Source organism: Mustela erminea, chromosome 14 (assembly GCF_009829155.1).
Source record: "Mustela erminea isolate mMusErm1 chromosome 14, mMusErm1.Pri, whole genome shotgun sequence".
Taxonomy (NCBI): domain Eukaryota; kingdom Metazoa; phylum Chordata; class Mammalia; order Carnivora; family Mustelidae; genus Mustela; species Mustela erminea.
This window is the reverse complement of record NC_045627.1, coordinates 28230705-28243657: the sequence shown is the minus strand read 5'-3', so window position 1 is coordinate 28243657 and position 12953 is coordinate 28230705. Positions and strand designations below refer to the sequence as shown.

The window sequence follows — 12953 nt, the reverse complement described above, 5'->3', positions numbered from 1 at the left end:
CTTTACAAGCAATATCTAATCTTGACAACAACACATCCAACGAAGCAGTTATCCCCAGTTTACATATAAGGAAATAGAAGTTTAGAGAGATTAAGTATTTGGCCCAAGATCAGATAGCAAGTCTTTAATTGTCAGAGATTTGGGTGGTTTTCATATTTTTCTTGTTCTTTATAAAGATGTGATAAATATATTTGGGGTTTTTTTTAAGATTTTATTTATTTATTAGAGAGAGAGTGAGCAGGAAGGAGAGGCAGAGGAAGAAGCAGACTCCCCACTGAGCAGGGAGTGGGGACTGAATCCCCGGACTGAGTCCGGACTCAATCCCCGGACGCTGGGATCATGACCTGAGCCAAGGCAGGTGCTTAACCTACTGAGGCACACAGGCACCGCTAAAACACTTTAAAACATGTTCTGTTTATGAAGTCATTTTTTTTTAGATGGATGTATCAGGAAGTATTTTTTAAATTGCTGACAGGTTCAGGTTTTGGTTGTTGCTGTCAATAAAACCTTCCCTTTTAACTTTTTCATTTACTTTTTTGTTGTTAGGTGGTTTGGTTGATACCATCTATGTTTTGGGGGATTTTTGTCCTTATGGTGGGTTAGTTAACTATAAATGTGCCAAGAACACTTGAAAAGAAAGTACACTCTCTTATCATAATAAGTTTTCTTTTTTAATGTGAGATATCTGTTCATTTATCACTACTTTTTATGATATTCAATCCCTCCATGTGTTGCTTTTCATTTTTGCTTTCTTAACCTGATGTTGATTCTGATTCTTTATCTCACACGTGTCACTTATTTTCATTAATTCCTCCTTCTAGAGCTTTTCTTCATTTTATTGTACGCCTTTTGGTTTGTGAAGATTCATTATTACTGTTATGCTTTTACTATGAATTGCCTTTTTTTTTAACTGCCTAGATTCTCTTTTACAGATAATTTTTGTATGCCACATTGAAACCAAAATCAAAATAACAATGAAGGCAACTTTTATATTTTCAGTTGGTTTTGGTTTCGGTTTTCATACTCCTTTTTTTTCCTTCTTCTTCTTTTTTTTTTAGCATGTTGTATTAGTCACCATACAGTACATCATTAGTTTTTGATGTAGTGTTCCATGATTCATTGTTTGTGTATAACACCCAGTGCTCCGTGCAATACATGCCCTCCTTAATACCCATCACCCGGCTCACCCATTCCCTCCACCTTCAGTTTAATTCCTGGAGTCCATAGTCTCTCATGGTTCATCTCCCACTCTGATTTCTCCCCCTTCATTTTTCCCTTCCTTCTTGTAATGTCTTCCTTGATATTCCTTATGTTCCACAAATAAGCGAAACCGTGTAATTCACTTTCTCTCTTTGACTTATTTCACTCAGGATAATCTCCTCCAGTCCCATCCATGTTGATGTAAAGTTGGCTATTCATCCTTTCTGATGACTAATATTCCATTGTATATATGGACCATATTATCTTTATCCATTTGTCTTTTGAAGGGCATCTTGGCTCTTTCCATAGTTTGGCTGTTATGGACATTGCTGCTATGAACATTGGGGTACAGATGGCGCTTCTTTTCACTACGGCTATATCTTTGAGGTAAATACCCAGTAGTGCAATTGCTGGGTCATGGGGTAGTTCTATTTTTAATTTTTTTGAGGAAACTCCACACTGTTTTCCAAAGTAGCTGCACCAAATTGCCTTCCCACCAGGAGTCCACAGTCCTTTTACACTGAATTGCTTTTTTTAAATTTGAATTATCTCTGGGTGTTTTGTCAAATATCTTTGAGTAGTTAAATTCCTTAAAGAAATCTTGAGTTTTTGCTCCCTGAGTCTTTTGGTATCTAAAAATAGCTTTATGTTCCCTTTACATAAATAACAATTTGACCAGATTCAGAAACTTGTGATTAGGTCTTTTTTTCTGTGAAGGCTCTCTTTATGTTTTTCTACTGTCTTAAAATAGTGTATTGGTGAAGTGTGTGGTCATCCATATTATTACTTCTTTATAGGAAGAACTGTCTTTGACCACTAGTTTTAGAAGGTGTTTTTTTAAGGTATTTGTAGGATTATTATACAGTTTTTCTGGCATCATGTTTTCAGTGTTTTACTGAAAACTCTATAGATGTAGAGACTCCTTTTCTTTTCTCCTTTAACCCGTCCCATCCTCCTTTTTGTATTGGGAAAATTTTGTTCTATAAAATCACACTTTACTCCAGAAGCCATGTGGTATCCTGGGGACTGTTTATCAACTGTCAGCCTCTGTATCATCTTCTGCAACATCGTTTTCACATGGCCTTCCTCCTAGACTCAGAGCTTCTCATGTTTTGCCTGCCCCTTATTAATCTGCTCTACTACATTGTCAAGGCTATTTACCATTGTCACTGTGGTTTTTAATTTGGCTGTCTTGTGTTTCATTTATACGTGGCCTTTACTTGTCTTCTTGCCCCCGATAGCCTCCTCTGCTGTTAGTTTACACACCTGCATTATTTTCTTTTGCATGATCAACTACATGGTTCAGATATTTTTTTTTTTCTTCTGCTGTTCCTTCTAGCACGTCTACTTCCACAGAAGACCTCTCGTCTAGGTCTTTGGCTAACTTAACTGCTTGTCCTTTTCTGCGTGTCAGGGTTTTTTATAGACCATATGTTGAATGGTCTCTGTTAACTTCATCCATGTAGAAGAAGATTCCTGGTGGCCAAGGATTGAAATATATTCAGTGCTTGGATAACCAGGGCTCTGTTGGAGACCAAGGTAGGGCTCTGTAGGGAACCCACCCAGTTCCAGAGTGGACAGGCCAATCTATTCAGTATTGTATCGGTCGACCTAAGAAGAGTAGTGAGGGAAGTTACCGCTGAAGATATGCCAGTGGTCAGTCTTAGAGGTTGTACCCCACCCCCATCCCTCTCCCCTTAACAAGATCCATCACTTCTGTTGCACTGTCGGAATTGAAACTGCCTGGGTGAGCAGGCTGGGGGAAGAAAAACAAAATGAAATGAGTCTTTTCCATGCTTAGTGCTATCTACCTGGCTCATCCTCAGTAAGGGCCAGTCATGGGGACTGCTCCTTTCCCAGGACAGCATGCATGGTTCCTCGTGGCTTTCCATGATTTTCCATGGCTCCACAGGCTGCTCTTCCACCTGGGTCCCAAGTCAAGCCAGCTCTCATTACTCTAGACCACAGGTATCTGGTGAAGAGCGTCTTGCTTACCCCCCAGCCCAGACCTTTCCCCTGTGATAATGGGCAGTCTGCTGGTCTTCAGTGACTTGGCACAAAGGCAGTGAATGTGGCAGAAATCCTTCCAACTTCTGGTACACGGTTACTCCTTATCCTAACTCTGGTACTATTGTGGACTCTGCTGTCTGTGGAGAATAGTTAATTTCAGTGAGGCCATGGATTGGGAGATCCAAAGCACATATTCTTCCAACGGTGTCCTGCCTTCAAGTCCAGCTAATTGGCTCTTGTGACGTCTTCTAGCAGAGACTGAATTTCCTCATTCAAGATTCACTTTCAGGTCAATGAAACATCCTTCTCCATAGGGAGTGGGTACAGGTGCCTCTATTCTCCCCTTCTTTCTCAGCCAATTACTGATCTCACCCAAAGAGTTAGAAATCCCTTGAATGAGGATGTTAAAGTCCAAAAGTTGATAGGAATTTTATGAGACCCTTATACATAAATATTACTAAGATTCATAAATTGGCTCTAGGCACTAGAACACAATAAATGATCACATTCCTTCTTTTATCCCCCTAAATGAATTTCAGCCCTAAGCTCCTGCCTGCCTGTATTGAGGCTCCCTTTTGCCCCCTACCTTATTGTTTGGTGGAGGGCCCTGGGCCTTGGTCCCTGGTGTTCCCATGGTTACTGATGCTCTTCCTGATGGGGAACCACGGCTGGTGTGATGCCATCTGTCAAATGCCGCTCTCATGATGGGCCACACAGATGTCCCTCAAGGTGTTCCTCTCACTGACTGTGGACTTAGCCACATGCTGCTGCTCTCGAGGCCACAGGCTTAGTGATCAGTCACCAGAGCTAGCTGAGTGCAAGTTCACTGCCAGACCCAGGTAGAAGGTTTCCTGAGGAAGGTAGAACAGCAATACTTTTAGATTCTATTGAGCAAATATGAATTGAAAGCCAGGTATGGACAAGGCATTGGAAAGACTTGAGGATTTAAAGATGAACAGCAGTCTGCTGTCAAAAATGCGCAGTCTTAGTAAGATGGAAGCAAGTACATGCGTTTCCGTGGAATAGTCAATATTACAAATCAGAAGTTGGCAAATACCCTGGGGACAGTATAAAGGAAGAATGCTTTAAGTGCATCTTTTTTCCAAAACGAAACTTGTGTTTATCTACTTTGCTTCATCTCTGCTGGTTCCTGGTCCAACCATTCCCCCTAGAGGACCTGGGAACCTCCTAACGGGTCCTTCTGCCACTGCTCCCCACACAGCGACCTCAGTGATGTCAGTGATTCTTCTCAGAAGCACATCAGACCCTGTGACTCCTCTGTCTGCAACCTTTCAGTCGCTTCTCATTGCATTTAGAATAAAACCCAAGTTCCCTACTGTGGCCTGAAGGCCACATGTGATGTGGCTCCTGCCTCCTCTCCAACCTCACCTCTCCTGTTCCCCTGCTCCAGCTCTGGCAGGCCTGCCTCTCTGCCAGCTGGTGACTGGGCCCTGCTCATTCTTCAGGTAGCAAGAAGGTGGGGCCTTCTCAAAGAGGCCTCCCTTGTCCTTCTGCAGGCCTCCCACCCATTATTTTCTCTCATAACACCCTTTCGTTTTTCTTCAAGGAATTTAAGTCAAGTTTATGACTACATCTACCTGTTTCTCTCACCTGACTGAGAGGGTCCATTAGAACAAGAACCACACCCAGCTTGCTTACCACTGTATACCTGTACCATAGGACTGGCGCTCACTACATGCCCGGTGCTATTCTTTCTTGAACTAATTAAGACTGCCCGAGTCCTAAAGGTGCAACACAATTTCAGTGGTGGATCAGGGCCATGAGAAAGGACATCTGAGCAGAGTGACAAGAGCAGAGTCACCGAAGGAAATGTTACCTGGCATATTTGCAGACAGAAGTCACCCAGTATGTCTAGAACATAACACACAGTTTACTTATAGTGGTTTTGAAACCTATCCTGAATTTTTTACGCATCTTTTAAGCTACATGTTTTATCCGTCCTTTATTTTTCAACTGGGGCAGCATTTATTAAGGGCAGTGGATAGATAGCAAGTTTATTTCTAATTCTGGCTCACCTCCCCCACAGCCATTGAGTTTAAAAAAAGAGAGAAAGGGTGTGATCTTGTGTCGGTCCCCATTATCACAGGACGCTGGTGAGGATAATGAGTGGATGTTTAAAAAAGTACCTCTGTATTATCTGTAATCCTGGATTTATATGCCCTGTCCTTTCTGTTACTTAAACTCTTTCTTTCTGTTTTTATCAAAACTTTCAGTTGAAAAAAAATACTGTTGATTTGAGCAATGAAAGGCAATTTTATCCTGGAGATGTATTTCTGTAAACTTTTGATTTAAGGAAGCGCAGCTCAACCCGACTGTCTCTTTCCCAGATCTGGACCCACTCTCCCTTCCAGCTGAGATGTTTATATTATGCACAGAGCAGCTCCCGCCTGCCTAGGACTGGTGATTAAGAGCTCAGGATAATGAAATCTGCAGTCGGAACTTGGCTGTGGGCTATGGTTATTATGCAACTCTTAACATTTCTCCTTTGTTTCTGTCAATAATATAAAATTCCCAGTTTTTCTTTGTGAGCTCGCTCTTCAAATACACTACAGTGTGTTCCACCAGCATTATTTAATGACCAAGTTAAATTATTTCTTAAAGTTCAGATTACATGCTTTTCTAAAGGTCCAGAAAATTTAGTGGCTGTGCAACGCCCCGTTCAGACCCTCTAGGAACAACTGAATGGACCGAAAGTACAGAGGCCCCTCTGTGGCCCTTAGAGTTTTGTCTCTAAGCAGACTGCTTACCATGCTTTGATTCAAATAGCAAACGTAACAAGAAACACAACACAGGTGATGGTAAGAGATGGTGTGTTCCAATGGGGAGTAGTTTGGAGCAATTAGAAGATGCCTAGTAAGATGTTGCGGATAAGTCTTCCCTGCCCACCCTCTCTAATATCTGGATTTCTCATGGTAGGAATAACTCACATCCGGAGCAGGACTCAAAGAGTGGCTCTGTACTAAAATGCGCCTAACCAGGGGAAACCAGAGTATCTTGAACTTTATCGGCCATAGTGCCTTGGAATTATTGAATTATGGAGAGAGGACTGTGATGGTCATTTATCCATAGTGTGATTGATCCATCGTGAATGTGCCTGACCCTTCCTAAGAGCCTGTGTCTTAAAAGAGGAACAGGACATCAGGAAGGCCATCGTCTCAAGCCTGAAGGTGGGAACAGGTACCACTCTGGGAAGAGAAATGATTTGAAAAGGAGACCTGGGCAGCTGAGCTCACATTTAGCTGTGTCACTCTTTGGCTTATGGTTGTCCCTAGAAGAGAGTCACAGGTAAATTGGGGGACCTGTGGACCCGAATGAATAGACAAAAGAAAATTTACTGAAGTAGGGCATGGTATGCGCTTGCATTCCAAGTGCTTCGGCACATGGTAGTACCCCAGAAACACATAATGATTCATTAAGGGCATGAGATGGGCACTTTGAAGGTGTAGCCACAGGAAAAATACAAATTTCACAAACTACCCTTCTATTGTTTGCTAATATAGGAAAAACTGAGTGTATATGTGTCTTTGTGATTGTAATTAATTCTCCTAGAACCATTTACTATACAAAGGAGGAAGTAAATCAGTCTATGCAGAGGCAGGGCAATTAGGAAAACTTTTTAGAGGTGGTCATATCTCACTGAATAAGGTTTTAAGGAATGAACAGAATTTGCCAGGCAGACAAGAAATGATATAGAGAGTTGACTGTGGAAAGGCACTGAGGTGGCAAACAACATTTAGAATTTAGGAGACCATTTTGTGTGGCAGAAGCATACTGTCACTGTTGTAAAAAATTACTGAAGGGGTGCCTGGGTGGCTCAGTGGTTTAAAGCCTCTGCCTTCAGCTCAGGTCATGATCTCAGGGTCCTGGGATCAAGCCCTGCATCGGGTTCTCTGCTCGGCGGCGGGCCTGCTTCCTCTTCTCTCCCTCTCTGCCTGCCTTTCTGCCTCCTTGTGATCTCTGTCTGTCAAATAAATAAATAAAATATTTTTTTAAAAAATTACCGAAAATTTGGGGCACCTGAGTAGCTCAGTCAGTTAGGCATCCAGCTCTTGGTTTTGGCTCAGGTCATGATCTCGGGGTCATGAGATGGGGCCCTGCATGGAGTTACTTGGGATTCTTTCCCTCTCCTCTCCCTCCCCCTCTGCCCCTCCCCCTGCTTGCAAACGTATGCGCCCATGCTTGCGTGCACTTGTGCGCACGCTCTCTCTCTCTCTTTAAATAAATGAATAAAGTCATTCTTAAAAATTACCAAAAACTTGGTGGTTAAAACAAACCAAATTTATTATCTTACGGTTCTCGAGGTTAAAAGTCTGAAATGGGTTTCATTGGGATAAAATGAAGATGTCGGTAGGCTGTGTTCCTTCTGGTGGCTCTAGGAGAAAATACGTCTCCTTTTCTTGTCCAGCTTCTAGAGGTCACTTGCATCCCTTGGTTTATGGCCCTTACCTCTTTCTTCCACATAAGAACCTGAGTGCTTGCACTGGACCTACCCAGACAACCCAGAATGACTTCCTTAGGCCAAAGTCAGCTGATTAGCAGCTTAATTCCACCTGCTACTCCAACGCCCCCATGCCATGTAATAGAACACATTCACGAATCCCAGAGATGAGGACATAAACATCTTTGAAGGACATTATTCTGCATACCACACACGCAATAAAGATGTGGAGGGTGATGGGGAAGAGAAAGTTGGCATGATCCACCAGCCCTAGGTAGGAAAGATCATCCATCCAAAGGGACCTATAATCTGATACTTTTTTTTTTTAATTAGAGAAGGTGTCAAGGTTCTGGTCATTTTTCTAAGGTGTAATGGGTGTGTTTCAGTTAATTACTAATATACAACAAATCACCACAAGCCTCAGTGGTTTAATACAATAATTTGTCCTTTCTCATGAATCTGTAGGTTGGCTGGTGATTCTCTTAACTGGGTTCACTCATGAAGCTTCGTTCGGCTGGAGAGTTGGCCGGGCCGGAGGGTGCAAGGAGCACACTCTGGCATGTGGTGAAACCATAGGCAGGGCTTCCTCGATTATTCTCGCTGTGAATTCCATTCCTCTGCTATGCCTGGCCAGCTTTTTTACACAACAGCCTCAGGACAGCATTCCTGCAGCGTGAGAGCGGACCTGCAGGGCTTCTGGAAGCCTTGACTCTGGGACCCACGCAGCATCACCACCACATTCTCCTGGATTAGGCCATAGTCACAAAGCTAACTCAGATTCAAGATGGTGGGAAATCAATTTCGTCTCCTGATGAGAGTTGCCATCATGACCACATTTCCCCTAATGAAGAGAGGAGTTTTTACTCTAAGAGTAGGATTTTGAAACTCAAGATTTCAGGGGTAAAATGTATCTGGCCGACAATGTCCAGCACGTGACCAAGAGAAGGGCTCCAGGAAAGTGCAGGGAAGGTCACTGGTGCTGTAGAGGTGGAGGGACTGTGGGGCTAGAGTGTGGGACACATCACCCTGTGGACACAGAAAGAAGGCTGAGTTGGTGGTAAACATGGAGGAGGGACATGACATCCGGAAGGTGATAGTAATCATTGTGTGGGCACCTGGGGCGACTGGGCAGCCTGGAGGTCATGACCAGAGTCTCTAAGCAGTCTGGGGGACGGTAGGCATCAGCACCCAGGGGCTGGCATCCTCACCGAGTTCTCTCTCCCCAGCCCCCACACCGTCCTGTTCACTTGCCATCTTAAATAAACATCCCTCTCTGACACCCAGAACGTGCAGATACACTCTTCAGCACCTCATGGTCAGCGTCCATGTCCTCAGGACTCAGTGAAAATATGAAACAAAGTTCTAGTCAGTTTTGAGTAAGATACAAAGCTGCCATAGTAACAGGTTACCAGTGTCAGTCCTTTCTAGCTTTTCTTTTTTTATTATTATGCTTTCTTTGTTTCCTCAGATATGGATCTAAGGGCAAAAGGGTGTCTTCCCTATCAGCAGTCGTCATGGTGGTGAAATTTATTAACAGACTTAAGTGAATAATATTTATTGCTCTCATTCTACATAAATAAAAATCAGAAACCAGATAGTCATTAACCAGATGGTCCTAAGAGCTCATTCAACCATAAGAGTGCTACATAGGAATAAATTAGAGCCCATAACAAGTAAAGAAGAATAAAATTGCATATTTTTATCATTCTCACAATTTAATATTTGTTTATGTGTAACAGATAAACAATCAGTTTATAATACACATGTAGATGTATTTTCAGATTACCATGAAATAAAATTTCTACCCGAAAGAAAAGATTCTCAGTATTTGGAAATCCAGAAAACCCTTCCTGGAACTTCCATGTCTTGAGTGAGGGATCTGGGCTGCGAGTGTAGAATTCTGCACTGCCTTTTGTCTCCCTTACTTGTTGTCCCCTTAAAATCTTTGTTAAATGTTCTCCCCTTTGTACGAGGCCCAAGACCTTTGGCAGTCACTTCAGTTTTGAGCAGATTGCTCGAGATTAGAGGACTCACGGATGTTATTCTCACCTTTGACACAGAAATTCTTCTTAGGACTGTGCATGAGATATGTCTATAAATAGTAATGATATTTTTGTAATCATAGCCTTTATATATAACCAGGAGGGCTTTTATCCCCTTCAGAGTAGTCTTCTGTGAAAGCTACCCAGTTATTCCACCAACTCTGTCATGATTCAAATTATTTGGGGGGGTCCCTTTTTGGTGACTGCTCTCAGAGCTAGTTTACAAGCCAACAAGAAAACCAACTGTGTATTTTTTGCATCTGTTTCAGTTTTGACTTAATCCAAACATGCCCCCAAATTTTAAGGATCGGCTCTCTAAGACTTTATATCTGCTTAAAAGAATAAAATTGACTTTCAAAAGAGAAAGGTTTTCCACCACTTAGCACAGTCAAAATAGTATATCTCAGGTTCCGGAGCTGTGGGGCTCTGAACGGATCCTGCTTTTCTGGGCACGGGGTGCCCCTTGGTAGTATCACCACAGAAACATATCCAGTTTCTTATCAATAACTACCGTTACCATTTTTATTCTAGAATCTGGAAATACCCCAGAAAAATATATTTAACCTACCTTTCCAACTGTATTATCGTTTAGCTAATTACCTCCAACTCCCATTCAGAACTTTTTCTGCCTTCTTTATGTAACATCAGATACTCTCCAGCTTATACCTATGTTTTTAGTTTTTCGATGAATTACTCCTCAGTTACCCTACTAAAATGTATCCTTTGTATAGATGTTTGTGGTTATTAGGGTTCTGATTCTGCATCTAACTCTGGTCTTTCCCCTGACTCAGTTCAGGGTGTTCATCTTCATCATCACGATTAGAATCTCTGGGGTCATCAGTGTGTCGGCTCCGTCAGTTCCCCTACCCCTCACTGCTTGAGGAGACCGGTGCTAGAATTCCCATTTAACAGATGGGGAAGCTGAGGCTAAAAGCACACATGGCAAATGGCTAGAAAATGGGGAGACTAGGATTCACACTCACATCCCTTCAAAGGCAGGGATTTTCTCAACCTCAGCACTCTGACATTTGGGTCCTAATTATTCTTTGTGATGGGGAACTGTCCCTTGTAGTGTGTTTCAAAGCATCTCTGGCCTCTACCCACTAGAAGCTGGTAGCGCTCCCCAACCCCATCGTGACAACCAGAAATATCTCCAGACTTTGTTAAATGTTCTCCAGCAAATACTTAAGGACCGCTGGTCTAATCCCAAAGTCAGCATAGACTAGATTTTAAAGAGATCAATTTGAGGAGTCACCACACATGGGTAATCATCAGAATTGAATTGGAGGTTTTCTTAAGCCTCTTTCTCACCCAAGACCTTCAGAATCTGCATTTGCCAGGTGGGGAACAGGTATTTTAAGTCTCTCTGTGGCATCCGAGCCATAGACTAGATCCTAACCTCACCACACATCTATTCTTTGAATCACTCCACTCAATTCTCACTGAACAGTCTCTAGCCTCAGGTTTAACACCTCCTGTGATGGTGTTACAGGAGACAATCTCGTGTTCAGATGGTCCTAACTGGGAAAAAGTTTTCATTCTATTTAATAACCTTCTTTCTGTCTCTCCCGTCACAATCTTAATCTCATATTAACCAAATCATCCATTTTCTCCAATCAGATGATTTAAACACTTACTGAGTCCCAGGTGTGTATTAAGCCCTACTCTGAACAGTTTCTTGACCATCGTGGCCATTAAAACCACTATCAACTTGTTAAAAGTGACGAGCTAGGGGTGCCTAGGCGGCTTAGTCGGTTAAGTATCCGACCGTTGATTTCGGCTCAGGTCATGATCTCAGGGTCTTGAGATCAAGCCCCGAATTGGGTTCCACACTCAGCAGGGAGTCCGCTTCCCTTTCTCTCTCTATCTCCCTCTCTCTCTCTCTCTGTCTGCCCCTCTCCTGTTCACACACACTCTCCCTCTCTAAAATAATCTTTTTTTTTTAAGTGACTTATCTAATCAGTTTTCTCTGTTTAACAATAGACTTTCTCAAAAGGGCGATTATAATCCATTAAAATCTTAAAATGTTACATGGTTGGTCACCCATCCAGCTTGCTGCCGGGAAGCAGTCTGCTCTGGATTTTATGGAGCTTCTTGCCCCCAGGAGGGCGGGGGGTGGGGGTGGAGACCTGGAAGCAGCTTTTTCTCCTCCCTTTGACCGCTCACTCAGCAACCCTCTTAAACCTTTTTGATGGTTTCTAGAACATTCCAAACTAGCTCCTCATTCTGGCAAAATCATTCTTTACCATATGCTCCAGATTTCTTGGTGAAAACAGAGAATTTTAAACTCTGTTGCTTTATGGTGCCCCTCTTGAGAATACCATTTTTATGAATTTGATTAATTAAAATCGGTAAATGAATATAAATTAATTTTACAAATGTATCAAAATTCAGTCTTATAGTTTACCCTTCTTTGAAGCCGAGGAATCCTTTCTGCCTGCCCTTTGGATCCCCCTCGAAGTCACGGCTGGTAGTGGAGAACCTCCATTAAACTGCCTTTCAGTGGGGGATTTGGGGTCGGGGGAAGATTGTGATGGTGTAGATGCTAATATTGCCAAGCAGCTCACACCCCGATATCTAGGGTTAAAGCTGCAGGTGACCGGTCTCTTTCATGGGTCCACATGAGTAGCTAGTGAGCTATGAATGTGTGCCAGCGATCCTGACTTGCCTGGTTGGATTTTCAGTAGGCAGGTTGTGTTTGGAGAAAACCAAGGAGAAAATAACATGTTAACGGGAATAAACCGTTTGGGGTCAAAATAACAATCCGGCCGATGTTTTTGTACTCGTGTGAGAGAGACATAAACAGAAAACTTGAGTTTGAGTTAGGTTTCGTATGAACTTCCGAACTTCGTGCTTATGCTTGGGCACCTCCGGAGAAGTGGCTGGCTGGGCGCCTCTCGTCTCTGACTGCCCTGTCCCTCTCTCCTTACAGAGTTTTATAAATGGACACTGACATGGACTACGAAAGGCCCAACGTCGAAACCATCAAGTGTGTGGTCGTGGGAGACAACGCCGTGGGGAAGACGCGCTTGATCTGTGCCCGAGCGTGTAACACAACCCTCACGCAGTATCAGCTGCTGGCCACCCACGTGCCTACCGTGTGGGCAATCGACCAGTACCGAGTGTGCCAGGAGGTAAGGTGTGCAGAGCTTCTCTAGGCTGCTCAGAGCGCATCCCTGCTACGGCCAGGCTGACTCTACCAGGGGGTCGGGGGTAATTAGTGCATGCAAAGTCAGGCTAAT

General features: G+C 43.1%; 1 protein-coding gene across 13 annotated transcripts in view; it reads left to right on the top strand.

Moving 5' to 3' along the window:
• Positions 1 to 12953, top strand: part of RHOBTB1 (Rho related BTB domain containing 1) — a 121207-nt gene that overhangs the window by 70163 nt on the left and 38091 nt on the right. For all 13 annotated transcript variants that reach the window (XM_032312419.1, XM_032312426.1, XM_032312417.1 and 10 more), the window contains one exon: positions 12644 to 12845. In XM_032312419.1, the coding sequence (XP_032168310.1) occupies positions 12654 to 12845 (192 nt within the window). In that variant the 5' untranslated portion in view covers positions 12644 to 12653. The remainder of the gene's footprint in view (positions 1 to 12643; positions 12846 to 12953) is intronic.